The 26,130-nt window shown below is 41.3% G+C and overlaps 1 protein-coding gene across 1 annotated transcript in view; it reads left to right on the top strand.

Annotated features, from left to right (window-relative positions):
- Positions 1–17,480: 17,480 nt before the first annotated feature.
- The window catches only part of LSAMP (limbic system associated membrane protein), a gene marked incomplete at its 5' end in the record, with an annotated part of 261,058 nt that continues 252,408 nt past the window's right edge, over positions 17,481–26,130 (top strand). Inside the window, 3 exons of the mRNA XM_081196939.1 lie at positions 17,481–17,486; positions 18,354–18,403; positions 18,832–18,969. Coding sequence (XP_081053065.1) covers positions 17,481–17,486; positions 18,354–18,403; positions 18,832–18,969 — 194 coding nt within the window. The remainder of the gene's footprint in view (positions 17,487–18,353; positions 18,404–18,831; positions 18,970–26,130) is intronic.

Raw genomic sequence — 26,130 nt, 5'->3', positions numbered from 1 at the left:
AAATGTAAGTTTGGGGCCTATTAAAACAGCTTTATCACCTCAGAAACAGAAGTTTTTGAATGTAAGCCCTTGGCTCTGAAGTTGTGAGCCAGTGCCAAATTTAGGTGTCAAGTTGTAGATTTGGTCCAACTCATTATGGAGACAATGGCTACCTGCAAACACAAGGCTCAGGCGTGAGTCCCCTCGGTGCTGTATTTTGACTTCTTTCCCCAGATTTTAAAAAAGTGCTTGTTTGGTCTTTGGCAAATGCAATTACAAGCCACATGTGCACCGTGGAGATCTACATAGGAGCTAGGTGGAATTCCAATATTCTTCAGGCACTTCTCAACAGCCCTCCCCTTTTGTCAATGGCGGGGAGAAGGTAGCCGATTTCCTGTGCTGCTCCCATGGGGATGTCTGCACTTCCCTCCAAACATATGCACACAAATGGCACAATGCTATCTTTAGCTCAGCAACTGATTAATCCAGCATTAATCCACCTCCTTAATTGCACTTTGCTGTTTTCTCTTTCTTTATCCTTCAATTGCTCTACTGGGCAGGGGGTCTGGAGGGCAAACATATTCATTATGTTCCCAGCAAACAAGATATGAATCACACTGCAGAGGACAAAATTAAATTTACAGTTTCCCCTTGTACATGCCATAAACTATTGATTTAAAACAAGAGGGGAGAGCAGCGGTAAGAAGGGAGCACCACTGCAGTCTTATGCTGTATTCAGGAGGCCTTCTGGACACTGGCAGCTGAAATGCATGTGGTGCGGAGCAGCTGCAGCTTCTCCTCTCTCTTGAAGAACAGGTACAAATTAGAGAAGCAGAAGCAGGCAGGGCAGTCTCACGGAATGATAATCTACCATGCCATGGGGGCATTGCTTTGAGACAGTCGGTGATAACACTATCTATGTAATCTTCAAGTGAGATCTTTTGCTTTTTCCATATTCCTGATCATCTCTTTTCTATCATATCTGTGTTCCTCTTTCTTAACCTGCCTCACCTCAGGCCTTTCTCTTTAGGTTTTAAAGCACTCCTCAAAACTATGGTCAAATGTTTAGCATAACACTGCCTTCCTCTGTGCCCTTGGTCAAGCTATTTCACTTCTGCTTTCTCTCCAGTATTTTCTCTGGGCTGTATGCAGATGGTCCGTTTAGTATTGCATACAATGCAGTGCTAGTCACCAACGGGTCACAAGAGAGGAAACAAGACAAGCAAAGAACAACAAGTGTGCTGATGGGGGGATGGAGGTAGAAACCACAAGTACTTCTGGCCTGGGGACAAACTTTTAAGTGGAAAGGTTGAAGAAGCTGTCTTTGTTTGGAGAAGAGATTATTAAAAGGCTGTATGATAGCCATCTTTAAATTTTTGAAGGGCTACCGAATAGATTATGGAGCAAACTCTAGAGTATAGGGTTTGAACCAGCAGGCAAAAATAATATGATAGAGGACTTGGACTAAACCACAAGTGGGGAGCCTGCATCCCTTTGGATGTTGCTAGACTAAAACTCCCATTATCCCAACCATTGGCTATGCTTACCATGGCTGATGGGAGTAGGGGTTACACTTCCTCTGAAGGAGCAGGTTTGGGCTTGGGGGTACTCCTCAATTGTTTGCTGTTGCTCGAGGCTCAGGTAGCATCAGTGGTCCGGAGTGCCTTCCATCAGCTTTGGCTGGCGGCCCAGCTGCACTAATGTCTGGACAGGGATAGCCTAACTACTATGGTCTATGCTCTGGTAACCTCAAGGTTAGATTACTGCAATGTGTAGCATGTAGGGATGCCTCTGAAGAAAGTTCAGAAACTTCAGCTAGTGCAGAATTCAGTGGCCAGCTTACTCACCAAAGAATATTACACCGATCTTGGACCAACTGCACTGGCTACCAATTAGTTTCCAGGCTCAGTTCAAAGTGCTGGTGTTGACCTATAAAACCTTAAAATGTCTCAGGACCACAGTACCTCAAGGACCAACTCTTTCCTTATGAATCCACCCAGAGGTCTGGAGGATGGCAACATGAGAACGGGCCTTCTCTGCAGTAGCTTCCCATCTGTTGAATGCTCTCTCCAGGGAAGTTTGCCTGGTGCCTTCATTATACACCTTTAGGTACCAAGCAAAAATGTTCCTTTTTAGCTAGGCCATTGGTTGATCTATGCCAGTGATGACCAGACCTGGCCTCCCAGCTGTTTTTTGGGACTACAACTCCCATCATCCCTAGCTAACAGGACCAGTGGAACTGTAGTCCTAAAACAGCATACAGTAGGGTAAATTGTGCATGAAAATGCTTTTGGCCATCACTGATCTATGCCCTTTTAAAATATGGGGGGGGTTTGGGGGGGTTAGTGGGTTGTTATTTTGCTTATACATTTTGTGGTTTTATATTTTGAATTTATTCTATGAACCACCCTGAGATATAGGGCGGGGTATAAATTCTATAATATAATAATATAATATAATATAATATAATATAATATAATATAATATAATATAATATAATATAATATAATATAATATAATATAATATAATTAATATAATATAATATAATATAATATAATATAATATAATATAAAACGGGCTAGATGACCTTTAAGATCCTCTCTGATTCTATAATACACCAAATTCTTGAGTGGGGATGAGTAGATTATCCATTCATCCTTTGTCATTCAATGAGATACATTTCGGAGTCTGGCAAGTTGTGCCCACGCAGATGCAAGCTTTGCAGCTATCTCAAGGGAATGTGTTTGCTTGAATGCCTTTATGTTTTTTTAGCTGCTGAATCAGTGCCGCTTCCAGTCAAAAACCTGTGTATTGAGCATTCTTTCCAATTCGTTAGTACTTTCTAGTGCATTTTTCCATTGCTTCCCTTATTGCAAAAATCTGATCTTTCAGGAAGGAGGGCTATTGCACAAGATCTCCCAATCAACTATAATTGCACAACCTCATTTTGCCAGTGTGATCTCTCACTTAAAAATGGCACCAGTCTGAAAGTGTCCAGTCTATCTGTATCTGAGCACTGCAATTTAACTTTGACCATAATGTTGGCAATTCCATTCCTCCCGTGCTGCAGATGTGTGTGGGATTGTTACATGTCACATGTCTGTTTACATTCCAGCACTGATTATTGGAGTCTTGTGGGCAGAAAGAGAGATACAGTTATACCTTGAGTTACAGACGCTTCAGGTTGCATTTTTTTGGGTTACAGACCCCCCGAAACCAAGAAGTACCAGAATGGGTTACTTCCGGGTTTTGGCAGTCGTGCATGTGCAGAAGCGCCAAATTGCAACCCGTGCATGCGCAGATGCGCCACTGTGGGTTGTGAACGCTGTGAGTTGTGAACATGCATCCCGCACGGATCACGTTCGCAACCCTAGCGTCCACTGTACACTGTTTCTTCTCTGTATAGCTTTTGCTTTTTCAGCTCTCTCTTGGAGGAAGAAAGACAGAGAGAGGAACCATGTTTTCTTTCTTCTGTTACATTTGATTTAATTTGCAATAAATTAGACTTAGATGTTACTCCTCAAGGCTTAGCTTCTGTTTTGAACTCTGCTCATCATGTGCTCATGTCCCTGGATATGGGCCACATCAGTAGGACGGGAGACCAGAGTGAAGAAACCTGGGCGACGCTGCGTTGGGGGGGAGGCACCAGGCCTTGGTGTTATCACCCAACACATAATACCAAGGATGGCAGATGATGGCTGATGCCTGCACTTTACCAGCACAATATTGTCCTTGCACCCACAAGTAGTTGCTTAAGAAGTCTAAATTGTAGTATTACAAAATGATGGGCAAGTGAAACTTATTTTGGGCAACAACACAAAACGTGTTCAGAATGTGTTATGAAGCCAACTGTGTTAGTCATAGAGCATTAGATGGTGTATGAATAGCATAGTGTATACACCCAGCCTTCTGTTACACTGTGATGCTGAGAAAACAGAAATTTAAAAATCCAAAATGAATGCCAAAATCACTGCATCTCAATTAAAACTGGAATATATGCATCATTTTGCAATCAGAACAACAATGAAAAGTTTACAAACTATAAAATAGCATCTCATATTAACTTAGAACAACCCTTTGCAAAATTTATTTGTTTTTATATCTGCTTTTATATTGGCATGTTAAATATTTCTACTGAAAACATAGTAGAAGCAAAAATTATAGGATTCCATGAACATTTTATAGAAGTCAAACAGCTGTTCATTTCCCTGAAATTTTGATAATGTATACTGGCAAAAGGAAAAGCTGTAAAGGGTACACAAAAAATGAATGCAAACAACTGAAAATTGATCTTTAAGGAAAAACCTTTAAACTGCTGTTGTTTCGGTCATTTCTTATCCAAACTTTTTTTTTTAATGGCCATCATGTGGCTCTCAGCTCAGGTTTGTACTGAGTGGGGATTTGAACTCAGTGCTCTCCAGTTGTGCTCCAACTTTCTACCCACTACACTATGCTGGCTCTCAAATAAAAAAACACACATTCTGTTTGTTCTTCCCATGAACATCCACAGGTGGGCAATCAAATGAACCAAAGTTGCCTTTACAGGACCTCAGATCAATCTGTATTTCCATCACTGCCCTATTTCTTCTGTGGAATGCACTCAGCATGGAGAATTCCTTTAGCATATGGTTGGCCCTGCTCACTTCATATGTTATCAATCACATTGCAGCAACCTGCTACCCATCCCTTATGCAAGCAGGGAATATCTCAGACCAGCATGTGTCAGATGGACCACTCATCTTTCTGTCTGCAATTGGTATCACAGATGTTGCTAATATGAGGATGCTGTCTCCCAATCAGCTGGCAAGAAATGCATGTAGGAATGAAAGCACACTGTGATCAGCTGAAAGAACAGAGGTTATGAGAATAGGGTAGAAAAGGGGCCTTGGGAACTGAAAAGAGACAGCAAACGCATTGGCATTCAGAATTACTCAGCAAATAATCATAATGTTTGGAAAGAAGCAGTTTGATGTTATTTGAAAATATATTAGCCTGGTCAGAGTAGATAACATTATATGTAAAACTACAACTTTCACCTGATTAAAGAAATCATGTGACTTTTAGGTGATCAATGCATTTATAATTTTTGCTTACATTTACATATTGGGGGAGGGGGAGGTTCTGAAGCAAGAGAAATATATCAGATAGCTTCGTCTGGGTGCCACAGGAGAGTACTCAAGCATGCTGTTCTTAAGTGTGGTTACACACAGCCATACCCTACAGAGATCTGGAAGATTTATGTGTACATAGTCCAGCACAGGTCAATAGCATTATAAGATAATCATTTCTCAAACTGCTTCTTTAGGGCTGAAAATGTGTTTCTGCTATATGTCAGTAATGGTGTCAGAACAACTCTGTGTAATCTCTATTGCTGAGCCCAAAGAGTGTAACTATTATTATTATTATTTGTTTAAAACAATATGGAAGCTTTTTCTTTGAATATTTTACTTCCTTGTTTTCAATGAGAGAAAGTTAAGTCTACAGATATGGCTATGTATATTTGCCATGAATAAAAAATGAAGGAATTATTCTGTTATTTTATGAATTAATGTAATTACAGAACATTTGTCCATTACTGAAGTAGAATTTTAATTTAACAGTTTAATTTGAACTTAATTGCAGCTCTTTCACTTATGTTAGTCCTGCCACTCCAGTGTCTGATGTCCTGACCCTCAGGTACAGTACAAGGGGGTGGAAAGTAAACCTCTTCAGAATTTCTTAAATATATACAGTTCTAATCTTTTGGACCTAATCCTTTTGCATAGGTGCAAATTTGTTCATAGAATACCCTTAGTTTTAAAAATATTTTTTTTTAAGGTTTGATTTTACTTGCTTGAATTGAAAGGCAAAGATCTAGCTGTACTCAATGGCACTTTCATAAAGTTTCAGTCAGTGTCAACTGGCTGAAAAGGTTGGCGCCCCAATCTATAATAACAGTCCAGAAACTTTTTGCTTTTAAACAGGTCATTTTTTCATAAAGGTAAAGAAACCCCTGACCGTTAGGTCCAGTCGCGGACGACTCTGGGGTTGTGGCGCTCATCTTGCTTTATTGACCGAGGGAGCTGGCGTACAGTTCCAGGTCATGTGGCCAGCATGACTAAGCCACTTCTGGCGAACCAGAGCAGCACACGGAAATGCCGTTTACCTTCCCGCTGGAGCAGTACCTATTTATCTACTTGCACTTTGACATGCTTTCGAACCGCTAGGTTGGCAGGTGCTGGAACCAAGCAATGTGAGCTCACTCCGTTGTGGGGATTTGAACCGCCAACCTTCTGATCGGCAAGCCCTAGGCTCTGTGGTTTAACCCACAGTGCCAAAAAGCCACACACCAAATACCCTGGTTCTGGATATGTAAATCCACAAGAACCCATGATGCCCAGGTTCACAATCCTGAATCCATGCCCTGATTTTGAAAAAGCCTTCAGTAGAAATTTACAAAAATTCTATTGCACAAGAGGGTCATCATGTTTCTGTCTAGCAGTAACTAAGAGGCTGAAACTTTGTTCCTTGTATTGTTACTGTGCCATTGTTTCCCTGAGCTTATTATGGAAGAATGATGCTACAGAATAGGAATAATTCTGTCTCCTGTCCTGGTGCAGCTTCATAGTACAGTAGCTGGCTATAGAGAAGGCAGAGGGAATGTGGGAGAGAAGGAGGGAGGGAGACAAAGAATGCAGTTGCCCCAATCTCATGAAAGGCTGGTGATATCTATGGCAATGCATTTCAACTCTTGTCTTTGTCATGCAAATGTACCTTTTCAACCCACCTTCTCCTGTTTTCTGCTAGCCCCTATTTTTCATGCTTTCTTGGAGTGAGTTTATGCAAGACAATGCCTTTGAGAAAGAGTTTTTGAAACTCATCAGTGGTACAAGCTCCTTGGTTGGTATCAAAGATCCTTCTTTCTCTTTGAGTGCTCCTTCCACTTTTATTTCAAGATTTAAAAAATGCAATGCAAAAGGCTTAACATCATGCCATCACTCAGAAATGTCTGCTTGTTAAACCTTTTCTCAAACATGTAGCCCAAGGAATTGCTCTGTGTAACTTGAAAGCTAATACTCCACCCTGAGAACACTGGTTAGTTGCATGAAATATGTTTTTCTGACTTCATAAATTTTGAATGGGCACAGCCAATTTGGATCATTCCTTTCGGGGATTTGAGTAGACACTGTCCTTTCTTGAGTAGACACTGGCCTGAGGGTGAGGGGAAGCCCAGGCACTTAGCAATAGGACAGAGGTCACATACCAAAGAGAAAGATCACAGCAAGGAAAATCCAATAGTCCAGCCAGGGTAGCCTTTGTAAGATCACAATCCGGGTTAGGCAGGGCAAAAGACAAATCTTCAGCACCCTATTCACAGCTCAATTTGTGTTATTGCAGGTTTCCCCAAACTTGGGTATCCAGCTGTTTTTGTACAACAGTTCTCATCATCCCTGACCACTGGTGCTGCTAACTAGGGATGATGATGATGTGGTTCAAAAACAGCTGGAGACTCAAGTTTGGGAAACACTGTGTTATAGGTTTGAACTGGGAAGTCATGCATCACCTGACAGAAAGGGTATGTTTACTTCTGATATACTTTCAACACACACACACCTCCTCATAGAGACGTATAATTCCTCACTTCAGATATTAATTATATGTGTGACTACAGGAAGTGTGACTGACTCACACTTCCTGTAATCACACATTCATTTGTGTCTGAAGCCACTCTGCGATATGCATAAATGGTCTTGATGTAAATTCATACACTACAGTTTTTTATAATTCTGTAAAGGCAGAGTTCTGTCATGTGTCATGATCCTGACTGATCATTAGTAGTTTCACAGGCCTTGGTTGGCTTGTGATAATGTGACAGTTTCGCTTAAAAAAACTTGTCTGTTTTTACTAACCCCAGGCTATTATTACTAGACATTTGCTTTTCTTTCTTTTTTTTACACTGGTAAGGTGGTAGAGTGATTCCAGTTTACACAAGCATCCTGTCAGTCTTTTCCTCCATAGGTTTCTTTACAAAGATGTCAATCAATGTGTCACTTGAACACTAAGAACATCCTACTGCCCTTCTCTGAAAAACACCTCTTGGAGTAATATCAGCAGAAGTGCTTCTTGTGTTAGGAAAAATGGATCAAATCCAATTGTGTTGAACCCTTTGACCCTGCAGCTTCCCTATTGCTACCTTCCACCCTGTTCTGGAGAGCTCCTCAATCCTCTTGAGCAAATTTTCAGAGGGATTCAAGCTGAAGTGACAATCAGCAGAGACTGGCCCCTGTCTCTCTTCCATTAGTGGTGGCATACACTGGATCAAAGGTGTGCACTTGTGAAAGAGCACAACTGGATTCAACCCTATGTAAATTTTGAGATGCAAAGAAGTAATAATTTCTGTTCTTGGATTTCTGCATCACGTGCAACAATCTAATTGGAAAGATCATATAGTGGATGAGAAAGCAGGCAGTGGGATGAAAAATGCCAGCTGTGTGTGCCTGATGCTATATCCATCCATGTGCCATGTTACAATTTGACTGACAGCAGATGGCAGCACTTGGGTGAGCATAGCTGTAAGTCTTCTCCTCTTGAACACTATGGCCTTGCCAACCTTTAGGTGTATATACATCTGGTTACTCTTCCAGACTTCCCCAACACAAGATTTCCTCTCTGTTTTATCTACCACTATCATTCGTGTGTGTGTGTGTGTGTGTGTGTCGGTACATATACATCCTGTCCAGACAAATTGTTTTGATCCTTGGTAATAGACTGGTTGTATATTATTCCTGAAGTACTAACAGTATGTGCTAGCTGCACGGTAAAGGTCCATTGTTTTGAGGAACTTACAGCAATCTTTGTGCCATGAATACCAGATAGGGAAGCAGTGTTGATCTGAACATGCTGCAGAAATTATGGAAGCTGTTAAATCTGCTGATGCAATTATTATTATTATTATTATTATTATTATTATTATTAATAGTAACAGGTGCATTTAATGTACTTGGGCGTGATTTATTGTGTACAGAATGACATAGGCATTCACGTGGCATTGCAGGCAGGAATAAAAAGACAAGGTGACTGAGCTTTCAATTGCACATCTGGGCATGATTTGGAGAGGCAATTTACTGACATCATAAATGACGGCTTTTTAGAGCAGCTTGTTTTTGGTGCCTATGAGGGAGGAAGTAAGTCTTGATTTAGGGCACTATTCAATAGTACTTACTTTTCCTGCAGAACTACTGGAGTGTCCCTTATGGCAGATGAGAGATGGGACAGAGGCTACAGTGAATAGAAGGAAGTTTTGGCTGATTGGAAGTCTTTTGTAAGGAAGTAAAAAAATTGACGAGGATAGAAAGCAGGCTGGAGATGGTGGGTTCCCCCCCCCCCAGAGAGTTCTAGATAATATATTATAGATAATATATCTATACTGCTTACATTAGGAGAAAATTCCAAGCAGTTTACAAAAGTAAACACACACACACACACACACACACACTTTAAAGCAAGAAACACAAATAACAGATAATAGGGGGGAAGTATAGTGCTACTGGTCAGAAAAAGCTCAAGGAAACAGATAGATTTCTACTAAATGTTGGAAACAATCAACAGTCCCAAATGCTGGGGTAGGGGAGCATCCCAGAGGGTAAGCACTGCACAGAGAAGACCCACTTGCAATCTCTTGACTGCTCCTCCTAAGCCCTGGAGCCAATCCCTCCTTTTAAAGGACAGAGTTATTTATGCTGCAAGGCATATCGGTACTGCAGAGAAGGCTGTCTTAACCCCGGTACTAAAGTAGGATTCAGTTACCAATCTAGCCGGCTTCTGTGCATGGAATAATGAGGGTGTGCCATCTTGCAATGTGCCTCAGGCGGCAAAATGCCTTGGGCTGGCCTTGCCGCATGCAGACTGACACCAGATGACATGCAGGCAGGTTGTGGCACTATCAGCAAGACCTCGTCTGCTGATCTTAGTGACCTTTACATGGGAAGGTGGCCCATTAAGCAGCCTGGTCCCAAGTTGTGAAGCAATTTTTATGATGATAAGATGGCTCAGTAGTTAGCAGGTTGCAACACAGGTGCAATATGTACATGGACAAGTTTCCATTGTCTCTACCCCTAAATCTTTTATCTTACACTCTCTATATTAGTCACCTCTGTTTCCTAGTCTTATCTAAACCATTTGGATGAAGAATTGAACTGGCATTTAGGTCTCCTAAGTCCTTTTCCTAAATAGTTTTTTCCACCATTTTATATCCTCTGCAACTACTCAGTGTTCTCTTTGAATAATTTTCATCACCTTACAAAAAAGATGAAATATTTTCTGTTTCACCAAATTGTTGAATAGTGGAAAAGATGGACGAAGGACACAACTCTGTTGGACTCACAGCTCTTTATTGCAGCAGTTATAACTGCTCCTGTAATCAGACTGACTGCAACCTAGCTGGCTGCTTTATATAATACTAAGTAACTTGAAACAGTAACAACTCAGACCTAGCTTAACCAATCAGGAGCGACAGTTTCCAATCCTTCATTTACATACTGGTGGCCCTGAGTGAGAACTGCCACTAATCTTAATACATAACACAAATAATTTGGCATTTCAAATTCTGCTGAGATGCATGGATTCAAGAGGAAGTGTGTTTTCCATTTCTTATCACTCACTCTTATTTTGCAAAGCAAAACAAAACACCAACAAAGATCCTGGGATTTATAAAAGCTGGAAGGCTTCTTTCATACACAGCCCACCTGAATAAAATGAGAATATAACAAATTCATAACAATTAATTAACCAATGCAAGTAAATAAACAATACTGCTAATGAATACAACATGTGGAAAAATATGATAGCAGGCAGGTGTATGGGGGGATGTTGTTTTTCAGAGTTTTAAAAATATGTACCTTAGGTGAATTAATGGAACAGATTAGGAATAAATAGATACATCGATCCTAAGGAGCATCTGGTGCCACATGCAGAGAGCTGCATAATATCCTGTTGATCAGTTATTCAGCAGAAAAGGAGAAGTTAGGGAAAGCCTTTGTGGGTTACTACCTTTATCCCCAGCCATTCACTGCGCCCATCTGCAGATCCTTCTGCCTCCCTGTAGCAAGGGTGGGGAATCTCAGGCCTGACAACCAGTTATGTCCCTCCAAGCCTCTATTTTCTGACCCTCCCCAGGCCATACCTCTCACTGGCCCAGCTGACCGCCTTTTCAAATGCCTTTGATCTAGGTGGCATGTGTCCTTGAGTTGTCACAATGCCTTTTCCTTCCCTGGATGGAGAGATGTGTTCATACAGTATGTGTTTGTAGAAACATCTGGCTTTGGTGCGGTTGGAATGCAGCCTTCTATCCAAAGGTATCCATAAATTGCTCCACCTGCTTTTGCTTCCTGACCACACCCATCTCTGCCAAAGGTTGTCCATGAGGGAATGCAGGCCTTGGGTTGAAAAGTGGTTCCCCATCCCTGCTCTGGATGGAACCTAGACTGTGTCACCGACTTCCAGGCACTATTGCAGGCTGCCACAAATACCTGTACTTATATTGGGTTGCATCCCCCATTTGTTACACTCAGAGCAGAGCAAGCCCAATGAAATTGATGGGCACAACTAAACGAAGTCTAATTTCTGTGAGTGTACTGTGAGCAAAATTTAGTTGGGTACAATTCATGGTGTAAGTAAATAAATTAGTAGTCTTTTTTTCTGAAAGCGTGGCTTGCACTCAGCTCCATCTATTGGACTGGAAGGTAGCGGCATGTGCACCATCAGTTTGCACACATTGTTCACACTATGCCCTAGCTCTGTAGTCTTCAACTTTGCAGAATCAGGGCACACCTTTGAGTATAAAATACTTGGGGTATTTATTTTGTTTTACCATATACAGTGGTACCTCAGGTTACATACGCTTCAGGTTACAGACTCCACTAACCCAGAAATAGTGCTTCAGGTTAAGAACTTTGCTTCAGGATGAGAACAGAAATTGTGCTCCAGCGGCACGGCGGCAGCAGGAGGCCCCATTAGCTAAAGTGGTGCTTCAGGGTAAGAATAGTTTCAGGTTAAGAATGGACCTCCGGAACGAATTAAGTACTTAACCCAAGGTACCACTGTATTTGTATGGTGGTAGTGCTGCTATTGAGCATCACCACTTAGAAGTTGGTTCTGACCAACCGGATTAAGACCAGTGCCCTAGCTGGATTGGACAACTAGCCTTTTTTACCCTCCCAAAGAGAGAGAGAAATTACTAGCACGAAGCAAAAGGACACTTAATGGAGGTGTTTAAACCAGTGAAGGGGACTATGAAACGTGATCATTCCATCCTTTTACGTTGCCCCATAATAGTAGAACAAGAGGTCACCATGAGATGCTAATGGTAGCTTAATTTAGCTCATTTGAAAGACTTTTTTTTCCCACACAGCAGGTCGTGTATGAAATTTACACTCCCTCAGGAAGTCAGGGAGTGGGAGTCACTGTAAAAGGTTTTTTAAAATAAAAAATGGGCTGCTTAAATTTGGGAAGGGGAACATTAGCATTACTTTTATGACAGTGCCTCATGGAGTTTCTTATTCTGCTGAACTGCACAAATCCAATAAGAACGCCATGACAAACAGATGAAAGTGGTATCCAAGCATTGGATATACATTCACTCAGGACAGAGATACGATTGTATGCCCTATGCAGCATTTGTGCTTTAACCACACCTGCCTCCTCTTTACCTCCACGGTCTTGTGCCCATATTAAGATGATGGCTCATTTGCATTTATCAGTCCAAAGAGGGAATTTTTTTATACTCAGTTCTTTGAAAGAAAGGTCTCTCTCTCTCTCTCTCTCTCTCTCTCTCTCTCTCTCTCTCTCTCTCTCTCTCTCATTCTTTGTATATATAAAGCAGAAGCATTTACTTGATTTTTAGTGAGATAATTCTAGCATGAGCCCAAAAACCTACTGACATAGGTGTACCTTATATATGTACCTTCAGATCTTACCACCAGCTGCCTATCTATCTTGTTTGCCCTTTCTTTATTATTTTTCCTTTTTTGCAGACTGCATTGGTATTCAAAACCATTTAAAACGTCACGGATGTTTTCCACCTCTTGTTATTTCCTCTTGTTGTCTTCTGCTGGCAATCTCACAAACCATCAGTGCCAGGAAGATTCTTCCACAGAAGCCTTTAATTGGCTGGCTGACATGTCAATTTCTCTGTATTTGGGTGGCGTGGGAGAGAGAGATTGCTCATCGACCAGTCAGGCCTGGACATTCTAATGATGTCAAAGCTATACATTCCTGTGCTCTGTATGTACAGTGACTTTGCACAGCCATTTTCTCCTGGTAGCACTCAAAGGAAAGTCCATCTCTTCTCCTCATGATGCTCTCACAGGTTTCACAGTTCTGAACCTTATTCCCAGTATGAATTGCAACCCAATTGCAAGTGTCAGGTCCCTCTGTCAATTGTTTAAAGTGAGTAATGTATCACCCTATCCTCCTGGATAGCTATATATACTCTCTTTAGCACCTACAACAATAAGGGCCAACTCAGTGCTTGGGCATACCAATCAATATAAACAAACTATTTAAATAATTAAAGGTTTCTATGAAGGAGAAGAAAATTCCCGTTCACTGCTCTGGCCTTGCCTCTTTCTAATCAGGAAATTCTTCCCCAACTCTGCATCAGGTGACAAGCAGATCACTCAGTTATTCCTGGTGCAGAGATGCTGTGGACTTATACACCCCTTAGTGTAGGTTACACTGATCTGAACATGCAATCTTTGTCTGAACGTGTTGTTGCAGTTGGATCCCTCTAGATGCAGGCCGTGGGAGTATGCCAGATTACAGAAAAGGCAGCCTGGCAGTTCTTCCTAGGGCAGCCATCTCGGAGGTTCCCGTGTGCTCCCAGCAGGGAGAGCCTTAAGCCAGTGGTGTCTACTCCAGCATCAATAACCCAACAAGGTGGAAACAAGCAAAAGGGTTTTCTGGTTCTTCTGAAAAAATAAGACTGCATAATATAAAATCTTTTTGGTTGTAAGAGGACATGGAGTTATTGCACTCCTATGAACTTGCATATAGGCAAGTACCAAACGCAAACAAGCCCCAAACCAAGGATTCCTTTACTGGGGTAAGAAGAATAAGAATAAGAATAAGAACAGGAGCATCCTTGCCTTGTGCTCTCACACTATTCAAGGCTGGGAGGCTCACAACTCCATGCCTTCCCAGTGCCAGCTATCTGAGGCATCCATTTTTTCTCTCTGCTCGATTGGCTGCTAAAAGCTGTCTCTCTTTTATCAGGATGAGCTACCCTCTTAAGAAGTCTGAGACAGGTTTAGAGGCAAGTAAATGGGGCAGCTAGCATGGTGCACAGCTCTGACAGAACTTCGCTATGATATTCTGCATACTTCAAGTGGGTTCTGATGTGCATCACTCTTGAACAAAGTGTATGGATTACCCTTTTTAAATTTATTTTATTTTCCACAATCCACCTACATATGGAATTGCCAGATTGGTCCATAGCTGGAAAAGAATGGAAAAACTGGCCTATATTTCACATGTTCCTTAGGCTCATGTTGGTCTGAGCCAATTGCTATGTTCTGAGCTGACTAGAAAAGCAAGGTGATTTCTTCTCAGTAATAAGATTGTACAAGGTTGTTGAAGCACTTAGTTCCTTCCACTGATGAGTATCTCTGCTCTACCATTTTATAATATCCCAAATCAATACTGAAACCCAACAGAAAACTTCTGTGAACCATAACTCATTAAGCTTTAGTACAATTTAAGACAAGGACCTTGCATGCATGAGGCCATCAGGCACTGATATTGACTCTCCAGGACATTTTTAAGGCTATTTATATCACAATAAAGTCTCTTTATTAGCTTCATCAATCAAGAAAAAGGCCATGTTTTGGCCTGAAAATGACTTTGACTTAGTCTTGGCAAAGGAGAAGAATGAGGAATCCAGGGATCCATTATCTTCAGTCTCATTTGAAACAATCTAATTGCAACCATATGTAAGAATTTCGGGCTGCTAAAATAAGTGGGAGAAACATTGCTAATTGTGGTGTTACCTTTATAATCAGAATGGCCTGTAGGTGCTATGCAAGAAGTTACTGGAGGGAAAGTGCCAACAAGTAGCTCAATCAAGATGACACCCTTTTGCAATGAAAACAACTGTAATGTGATATATTGATTGACTGAGAAAGCATTGACTCATTAAAATCTAGGTTCAAATCCTCGTCCATTGACAAAGCTCAGTGAGTGGGCTTAGGACAGTAGGACAGTAGGACAAATCCCCAGAGACCACTTGAAAATTGCTGATGGTCTTGGCCAGGGGTCAGCAACCTTTTTCAGCTGTGGGCCAGTCCACCTTCCCTCAGACCATATGGTGGGCTGGGCTATATTCCTATGCCCCACAAATAATCCAGAGATGCATTTTAAATAAAAGCACACATTCTACTCCTGTAAAAACACCAGGGAGGCCCCACAAATAACCCAGAGATGCATTTTAAATAAAAGGACACATTCTACTCATGTAAAAACACCAGGCAGGCCCCACAAATAACCCAGAGATGCATTTTAAATAAAAGGACACCTTCTACATGAGTAAAAACATGCTGATTCCTTAACCGTCCGCGGGCTGGATTGAGAAGGCGATTGGGCTGGATCCAGCCCACAGGCCTTGGGTTGGATAATTATTTATCCACTTGTTGTATCAGTTGTAGTGTGCTATGTCAGATGTTGTGTGATTTGCAATTCCATAGAATTCAAATTATGATACAATAACACACCCTCCAACATTTATCAGTAGAAAATTGGGGCACATGTCAGCTGGCACGCTTGCACAGGACCATGGCACCAAATGATGCACCAGTCAGCTCACTGCCTCCCCTGCTGCAGCCCCTACCTGACAGCTGCTCACTCTCTTCCCTCCTCACTTGCTTGCTTCGCCCGCACTGCACCTCACACCACCATGACTTTGGCAGCAGCAGAGAGAGGCTGGCAAGAGTGTCATGGGCATTTGCGGCTTCCACTCCGGCAGGGAAATGCTCCCCACCCCCCAGACACAAGGGTTCTGCTTCACAAAGGTTCTCTTGCTAAACACAATTGCCTGCTGCAAGTGCTGGCTCATTCTCCTCCCATGCTAGGATTATATAAGGACCCAAAAGGAGCACTAAGATGCAGCTTTTCAGTTTGGGAAAACACACATGCAGCAATCAATTGCCATAATTTAAAATGCTGGATCAAGAAAGACCTTCATCTTGGGGGCTCGTCTCTGCACTCTATAGCAAATACCACACACACTCACACATAACATCTGCTGTTAATAAGCTTGGTGCACGATGACCTGGTGTCCTTTGTTGCCGGTACCATCTGTTTTTAGCACTGCATCCGTCAGCATCTCTGGTGTGCATGCTGTCATTTGTGGATGACTATATTTAGTTTACATACCTTGATTAACAGGTGGTATCAAGCTGGCATTGCCCACTAGTTTCTATCAAGACCAGCAGAATGTACTTATTAGTATTCCAGTCCAGCAGCATCAATTTTCTTCACTCCTTTTCCACCCTCCTTGCAGATTTCACACCTCAGGCTTTGCTTACCTGGGAGTAAGTTAATAGGAGCAGTTGTTCAGGTAAAGAGACAGCAGGTTGGCATCACTCGCAGGGGCCTCTGAGATTAAGCAATAATGCCAGAGCTTTAAAGTAGTTACAGATATTTGATAACTAATTGGTTGGGAAATCAATTTATTTTAATTACACCAGTTAAATAAAGCAGAGAGATAAAAAGACTTTGAATTCCTGTGGTGCTAAACCACTGTCAAGGGGAAAGTGAGTGTGCGAGAACCCATTATATCACTGCTTTTATGCCACCAGGGGCTTTTAAGTTGCTGAGAAGGCTTCTTATGAACGTAGCTATGCTCTTATCTCCCTGAGGTTTAGAATTAGAAATGCAAAGAGATTATTTCTGTAGCCTGTTGCAAACGTCTGCTGAGGAGTGGGAAGGTGAGACTATTACAACCTTGTGTTAGCCGAGAAGTTCTAATCATTTTTCCACCCTGCTCTAGTCTTTTTTGCTGCTTAGGCCCTAAAATGCAATGAATTTGACAGGCCATCTGTCTGTGTGTTTCAGGGCGTGGGTGTACACATACATACATACATACACACAAAAACGTTTTAAAAAAGGTATGAAAATCAGTCTAGTTACTACTTGTAAGCTCTGTTAAAGGTTAAAACAGAAAGCTTCTTATAAAACCTGCAACACAATAAGATACTTGTTTATAGTTATTGTTCTTAAGATAGCCGTGAATCAGCTTAGTATCAGGCCTCATCCATGTCCCTCTTCGAGAGATCAATTGATCCTTACAGCCTTTGCTTCCTTCTTCCCAAAGATCAGTTATAAATCAGCTCCTAACTTTCATGCTGACAGTAAAAAAGAAAAGAAGAAAAAGTCTTCCATCAAATAAACCCTGCCATTTCTTTTTTCTCTTCTACTTATTTATTTATAACTGCATCTTCCTTTGGAAAGGCTCATTGTGGGTGCAGGGATGAAGGTGAGTTTAGATCAAAGCTCCCAAGAGACCTCATTCCCGGCATTCTTTCTCTCTCGTATCCTGCCTCAAGCCCTTTTCAAATAATTCCCTCACACAGCCCACAGTGGACAAAAGTGACACATCCGTGACATGCAGAAAACTCAAAGATGCTAGAAGAGGAGAGAAAAAGTTTACTTTAGTTCCCTACTTAATATAAATGGCACAGAATCTCTTAGAGTACACCTTATATACAGTACTAAAAAATATTAATCTCATCTATCTATCTATCTATCTATCTATCTATCTATCTATCTATCATCTCCCAAGAGAGAGAGAGAAATGAGGAAATTGAAGACACTCAAAACCAGACACCTGATGTGGCTACCTCCCTTTGCTTAAATGCAGAGGTAGCATTACCCATCCCTTTGTGTTTAGTCCTAGACCTTTGTATACATTCTTGATTCTTTCTTCGATTCTTCTTGCTTTTTACTTGTTAGCATGGCCCCTCCAAACAGGTTCAAGTTTTTGCTTACCCAAACCTACACATACTTAGAAATCTTAAACTTCCCTTTCAACTCAGCTCTGTTGCAGCTCTTTCGCGCTTCCTGCCCCACTTTATTTGTTAGTTCACAGAAAGAAAAGCAAACTATCTTCAACTTGCCTGTACCTTCCTGTAAATGAGGCACCCTAAACAGAACAGAGGCATTGTGGATGAGTTGTGTGTGTGTGTGTGTGTGTGGTGATCATTATTGTTAAAATGAATAGAAGCAGAACAGCTGAGAGTGAGTCTGCCACTTGGTGCCTTTCTTGATGAGCATCATTTGCTGATGGTATTTCAGAGCTGGCCTTAGATATGGAAATGATACTGTGCATATGTGTCTTGCTCAGAAAGCTGTTCTTAGCTTTCAAGTAGGAGCAATATATGGGAAGCAAAGCAGGTAGGTTAAGCACATCAGAAGGTTTGTCAATGCTAGACTTTTCTTTACATTTCCCTGTGCTTCAACAACCAGAGCAGTATGCACACTAAGAACAATAGCAGGGATAAGAAGGCCTCACTTTCCATTCTGTGCATCACATGCAGCACTGTTTCCAACCTGCTGCACTTCATCTTCCATCAAAAAATATGTTATTTGTCTCCCTGCCCACTGGGGTGAAATTATGTTGCCATTACATTCCTCCTCATTAATTTTAGTGCAAAGAAAACATCATGAAGGGGGGGGAGTTGTGTATCAATTATGTATACTTTGAGGACTGAAAGCAAGAACAACATCAAATACCAATCATATTCACTGGATCGATTTCCATTCCAGACATGGGATTGATAACCGATAACAGGCAATTTCTATTCCTGTTTTTATTTCTGTAGGAATTCTGTGGCCTCCCTAATGGCAAGTGCTTATATCTTCACTACCATGTCAATATCTCTTCCATCTTTGCCTCCTCCAGCACAGCTGCAAAAAAATTATAAAGTCACTGCATTTATAAAAGATATTAGTGGTGACCGGTGAGATGTATTCTGCTAGCAACACATAGAGATGGGCTTATCACCAACTTTTGTGGGATAACCAGCCTCATATAACCAACATGCTTGAGTCTAATTAAAGTATGAAGGAGTTAAAACCATAAGAGATAAGCCTGCCAGGCTTATCTCACCTTGGGAGGGACTAGGTAATCAGCACTTTGTTCCCTTTCATTCCACCTGAGAAGCTCAGTGTGTGAGAAGGCCTGAGCTAGTTGCTGCAACTCAGACCACATGGCTGTTACAAGCCAAGCTGAAGTTCCTATACCAATAATTTAGGAACTTCCACCACTGTAACTATGTTTTACTACCTATGCAACCTTTTCCTGAATGCTGTATGGAAAAGCATATGAATCTGACCTTTGAAGAATTTGTAAGTAAACCAATTTTTAACTTACCAAATGCGTGGTCTTCTATGCTGGGGGAAGAGGGCAAATTTTAAAGGTCTAACAACCTATATGTCCATGTTTACCTTTGCTGCACATTTTGTGGTTTTAGATCTGCTGAGGTTCTCTCACCAAAGAGTACTTGCCCCAAATCTTGATCTTTGCATCCAGGATGTGTGTGTGTATGTGTGTGTGTACACATGTACACACACACATGTGTACACACACACACACACACACACACTTGCACCAAGACTTTTTTGATCCTGTGCCTGTGACAGCTGCATAAGAAATAACAGGGCAATGGATGCAGCTTTCTTCATCACTGCATCTCAATGCTGGATACTTCTGAACTTGTTATGTTGCTATCTGTCATGCATCCTGAAAAGGCCTACATAACATATAGGAAAATATGCAAGGGTGTTTCAGCAGTATAAGCAATATACTGTATGTGCTTATTACTACACAGAGATTAGTTAAAAGTGGGAAAAGTGTTTCATATGAAGATGAAACCGCTATAATAACATTGACTGCATGAGAAGCAAACCTATTAATGTTATGGATCAGTTTTTATCATCTCTGACTAATTATTTTTTTATTCTGTGCCTTGCTTTGCTGATGTCTTTCTTCATTGATCATTCCTGTGTTTGTAGAATGGTATTTGGGTGTGGGAGAGGCAAGGCAGGAAGCTTTGAAGTTCTCTCTCACACACATTCTTGCTTCTTCTTTCTCTTTTTCACCTGTACAGCGTCTCTGTCTTGCCCTCATTTTCCTCCCCTTATTCTCCATTCCTTTCAGGGTTGGTCTTTACATTACTAAGCTATGACTTTAACTAATTCTTCAGTAGCTACATTGGGTACCTTGATATTGCTTCTCCCCACCCCTTCTTTCACTGTGATCTATTACTGTTTTGCTCCATATGTCTGGTTGTCATTTTGCATTTGAACTGGGTTTAAGGGCATCAGGTGCTGTAGTTCTCTGATATAACACAGAATGTTTCATATAGCCTAGGCAGGCTTGCTAGCCTAGGCAGGAGTTCCAGCCAAACTTCCCCTCCTTCTCCCCCCCCCCAATAAATGTCCTTCAAAACAAGCATTCAAAGAACTGAGTTGTTGTTGTTTTAAAAAAACATTTTCAATATTGATCTATTTCAATGTTTAAAAATATTTTCCAGAATTTATCTGTTTCATAAAATACTAAATATTGTTCTATGCATGTCTAAAGGTAAAGGTAAAGGACCCCTGACAGTTAAATCCAGTCATGAACGACTCTGGGGTTGCGGCGCTCATCTCGCTTTACTGGCCAAGGGAGCCGACAGTTTTTCCGGGTCATGTGGCCAGCATGACTAAACCGCTTCTGGTGAAACTAGAGCAGCGCATAGAAACGCCATTTACCTTCCCGCCAGAGTGGTACCTATTTATCTACTTGCACTTTGATGTGCTTTCAAACTGCTAGGTTGGCAGGAGCAAGAACCGAGCAACGGGAGCTCACCCCGTCGCGGGGATTCAAACCACCAACCTTCCGATCGGCAAGCCCTAGGCTCAGTGGTTTAGATCACAGCGCCACCCGCGTCCTTGAATGTCTACTTCAATGTAAAGCCCACTATGTTCAAAGGGACTTACTCCCAGGTAAAGGGCATAGGAGTGCAGCCTTGAATTCTGAAGTCATGACCTCATTCACCTTTGCAAATTCTCAATGAGCAAAATGGAACAAAGTTTGTTGGTTGTTAATATTTATAGTATACATTCCTACATATGAGGTACCCAAGGTGACATAATTATTACTATGAATCTGGTTTCAAGGTTGGGGAATTGTATGTAGGGGAAAGCATTTTCCCCAAAGCTGCTCATATGAGCTGATGGCTACTCAAGAATTTTGAACACAGAATTCCTATGTTCAATTTCAATATTCTCTTTACTTGGCCACAATAGAGACTATCTCACATGTGACATTCTTTTTTGTGCAAGTGAAAGCAAAAAAAATGCAGAGTGTCTATTTTTCCTTATGTATAGTTTTTTTGGTTGTTTTTTTTTTTTGAGATAAATGGCTTCAAGTTACAAGAAATGAGATTCTGACTAAACATCAGGGCTTACTTCTGACAGTAACAGCTGTTCAACAGTGGAAGCAACTCCCTTGGAAGGTCTGGGGACTCTCCTTCACTGGAGGCTTTTAAGCAGAGGCCATCTGTCATGGATGCTTTAGCTGAAATCCCTGCATTGCAAGGGGTTGAACTAGATGACTCCTAGGGTTCTTCCCAACTCTGCAGTGCTACAATTCTATGAAAACATGTCTATATTTTGAAAAATAATAATAATGGGATTTTCAGACATAATGTATCCATTTTATTAGGGGTGGGCATACCCCCTCAATCCCTCATGGAATCAATCCAGTAAAAATAAGATGGATAACTTTAAGTAACTTCAATCCATAAATTGTCTCCAGATTTTAGACATTCATAGCTTAATCCAGGTGTCTTGTTTGGAGGAGCCTTGAGCTCTTAGGCAATACAGTGGTACCTCGGCTTAAGAACTTAATTTGTTCTGGAGGTCCATTCTTAACCTGAAACTGTTCTTAACCTGAGGTACCACTGTAGCTAATAGGACCTCCCGTCACCACTGTCGCCGATGAGCAAATTTCTGCTCTCATCCTGAAGCAAAGTTCTTAACCCGAGGTACTATTTCTGGGTTAGCGGAGTCTGTAACCTGAAGCGTTTGTAACCTGAAGTACCACTGTATGTGATAATAGAAGACACGTAATGCAGCAACATTGCTGAAGCCAAGCAGGTGCAGGTCTGGATATGAGAATCTAGAACTTTGACATGAAATAGACCTGCAGTGGATGGTAAACACTGTTGCCTCATCTGCTATGTCCTTCCCTGCCATCCCCATACCAGTACAGTGGTACCTCGGGTTACAGACGCTTCAGGTTACAGACTCTGCTAACCCAGAAATAGTACCCTGGGTTAAGAACTTTGTTTCAGGATGAGAACAGAAATTGTGCGGTGGTGGCACGGTGGCAGCAGGAGACCCCATTAGCTAAAGTGGTACCTCAGGTTAAGAACAGTTTCAGGTTAAGAACGGACCTCCGGAATGAATTAAGTACTTAACCCGAGGTACCACTGTATTCAAAGAATACTATTTACAGAAATAGTAATGATGGACATGGATGTCTATTGCTGTTTTGTATCAATTTTTCATTTTGATTGGGGTGGGGAACCTTTGGCCCTGTAGATGTTCCTGCACTACCTCTCCCATCACCCTGACCACTGGCCATGCTGGCTGGGGCTGATGGGAGTTGTAGTTCAACAACAGCCAGAGGGCTATATGTTCCCCACCCCTGATCTTGATAATCACTGTCTTGAATAGAGAGAGGAATGTACTTCATAAACAAAATAGGATTGAATTTTTGCTGTGGTTTTTCTTTGCCATTGTTCCCCCAAATGCATCCCTTTATTTCATGCTCCAAGTCCTCTGGCATTGGTATAATGTTTTATTTGTCTTTTGAAGCCTCAAAGTTGTATTTGTCTTTAGAATCCTTCCACACATTTTTCGCACCATGCTTGCTTCTAATGCAAGGTTAAGTATGAACACAGCCTGGCAAACAGTTTGTTGTTCTTGATCTCAGTAGTATTTGGCCACTCTTGTGCAGCTATTTGCTTGGCTTAAGGGGCCAAAGAGTTCAGGAACCTCCTAGGGAAGTTAAATGTCTGTCATTGGTGGTAGTTGGTGGGTGTAACAGGTCCGCCCATTGTGTATCCATGAAATGTTCTTTGGCTCTACAAGATTCAAAGAAACATCTATACATCAGTGCAGAAATCTAACGATCCACTTTATTCCTATACTATGTCCTAATGCAATTCTAGAAACGAGGTTTTCTTTGCAAAGAGAAATAACAATGGCAGGCTAGGATTTTGATGGCAGCCTCATGAGCCATGTTGGAATGGGAAGTTCTGTTTTCAAGAGGGAGTGTTTCTGTCCAAGAAGCACTTGGACAACCACTTTCCTCCCGTGCCTCCGGTAGAGGGAATTTTCTCAGCCCTGCCTCCCATAGTTTAGAGGCTCCCACGGGGTTAGCTGTGTCTGCTTGGTTAATAGGGCCAGAAATAAATTTTACTGTCATCCTTCTCTTAGGGAGAACTACACAACAATAGAACTCTTGAGTCACCCTGGGGAACTGAATGTTGAAAGATTCAAGACTAGCAAAATAAAGTACTTCTGATAGTTAAATTAAGGAATTCTCTCCCGTAAGACGTATGGGACTTTGGTGCCTTTAAAAGAGGATTAGACGACTTGATGGAGGGCACAGCTATCAATGGCTACCAGCTATGATGACAATGTTCTACCTTTGCTGTTGGAGGCAGCAAGCCTCTGACTGCTGATGGCTGAAGGACCACAACCGGGGAAGAATTTTGGCTTGGGGATGGTGAGAGGCCACCGGATGATACCTAGGTCAGCTTTTGTCAACCTGGTGTCCCTCCAGATGTCTTCAACTACAACTCTTATCAGCCCTGGCCAGCACTTTGTTGCTCAATTATATTTCTTTTACATACTTTTTAATGTATTGTGGTATTTTAGGCATTGCGACGTGGCGGCTTATTTGTGCTGATTGTTGTCTAGCGATGTTTTGTTGTAATTGTTGGTAGTGATTTTTCTGTTTTATTTTTATCTGCTTGTATTTTGAGTTAATTTTTTGTGTAATATTATATACTAAATGGATTGTGGACTGTTACTTTATTTGATATAAATTGTTTATTTTAAAGTCGTTTTTTAATTACGACTTATTTACAGTGCTTTTTTTCTGGGAGTACTTAAAGGTAGGCAGTACTGGGACATATTTTTTTTCAAATGTCCAAAGTGTGGCACTTACAGTCACAGCTTCCTGGTGACTACCAGCACATTTTTTCCATTTTCTTTTTTTAAAAAACCTGCTTATTTGCATTGGATCGTATTGTTGTAGGTTGTGGGATCTTTGTTGTATGATTTTTGTTTCTACAGCTTGTAAACCACCTTGTGTGTATAGCAATATAGAAAGGTGGCACATAAATCAAAAGTGAAACGAAATGGGAAAATAGTGTGCCCATGTCCTGCTGGGTGGCTTCAGATTTGCCACTGTGAAAGCAGGATGCTGGGTGCTTGGCCTGATACAGCAATACTCTTCTTATGTTCTGATGAAAAGAAACCATCTTTGTTTGCTTTGCTGTGATGTCGTTCCTCCCCTGCCCTGCCCCTTTCTGTATTGTGTCTAACAACAGCATTTGCTTTCCAGGATAACACTTTACAACACTTTAGAGAATTTGCCTGGCTTGTTTACTCTGGCTGCCAGGAGTCGGCATTGCTTTGCATTGAACAAGCAGCATTTGATCCCGTTTTATTTCCCTTCCTGCCATTTTGCTGCTGGCTCTGGAGGTGGCAGGGGGTTAGGATGGGTGGCAAGGGAAGTTGTTAGCTGAATCCTGCAAATTCATGTGAAATGGCAAGATTACAGCTGGCTCGTCAGCACTTGTGGTGGTGTGATCCTTAAGGGAAGGCAGGCTTTGTTTGGAGGCTTTAGCAGGTTGCGGTGCTTTCAGAAAGAGGCAACTTAACACTTGCAGGAGAAAAATGCACTGCACTCTTTCCAAACTATTTTTAAATCCTTTCCTCCTTTGTGCTTTCTTTATGCTAAGATTTCAGGTGTGTCTCCCTGTGTGTGTTTAAATCACTAAGGTATACCCTCCATCTGTATCTATTTATGAAATGCAGGGTCAGTTGGTTATAGAGTAGTGCTGATAATGCCAAGGCTGCAGGTTCGACCCCTGTATGGGACAGCTGAATATTGCATTGCAGGTGGTTGGACTTAAATGGTCCTCAAAGTCCCTTCCAACTAAAATTCATTCTATGATTCTATGAACCATTCAGTGTGAGAATCAGATTCTACTGTGTCTTGAAATTTTACCTAAATCATGAACGTATTTGACAATTGTACCTCCTAAAGTGGTGTAATGCTGTCTGTCTTAACTGAGCTGGCCTTTACGACTTTGCTATTGTATACTGAATATGAGTCATACTTAGCACCAAAAGACACGCTGGCTTTTGGCACTAATGTGACTGTCATCAATACATGTGGACTGTTCCATTAAAGAACTGAAATATATTTTGGGTCTGAGTGTCTGTAGACATTAAGTCACCCATAAAACACATTTTGTTCTGAAAAAGTTGATATATCGATACAGATTTATGTAAAAGCATTCATACAAAGGCTGGATATCTTCTCCAATAACCTTAAATTATTCTGCCAATTACAGCTGTATAAAATGTATACTAGGAAATGTTCAGATGTAATTATTGTTATGTTCATTGATCCTTAGTAAACATTTATACAGGTAGTTGCTTAAAATCAGATGGGTGCTATGCAGTAGCTGTCTGGACATCAACTAACTTGCCAGTTAATATTCTGTTAGTATTGAATTAACACTTATTACCCTCTGTTTGAGCAACTTGATGCAAATCTTTATTAAGGTGTGATCACAGGGCAAAGTGTTATGCAAAATAATGTATATACTTGGAATTTTCACATCTGGCTGTTGATTTCATCCAACCCCAGTTTAAAGGAAAAAAACTATCTTATTGCACAAGCTGATGTTGATTTCATCCAACCCCCAGTTTAAAGGGGGGGAAAAACTATCTTATTGCATAAGCTGCCAAGGAATTAATAAAAACTTTGGAGAAACTCAGTGATGTCCTTCTCTACCACAACTGTATGCACAAGTGAGGGCTGAATA

Source organism: Podarcis bocagei, assembly GCF_964188305.1.
Source record: "Podarcis bocagei genome assembly, chromosome: 6".
Classification (NCBI taxonomy): Eukaryota; Metazoa; Chordata; class Lepidosauria; order Squamata; family Lacertidae; genus Podarcis; species Podarcis bocagei.
This window is presented reverse-complemented; position numbering and strand designations above follow the sequence as displayed.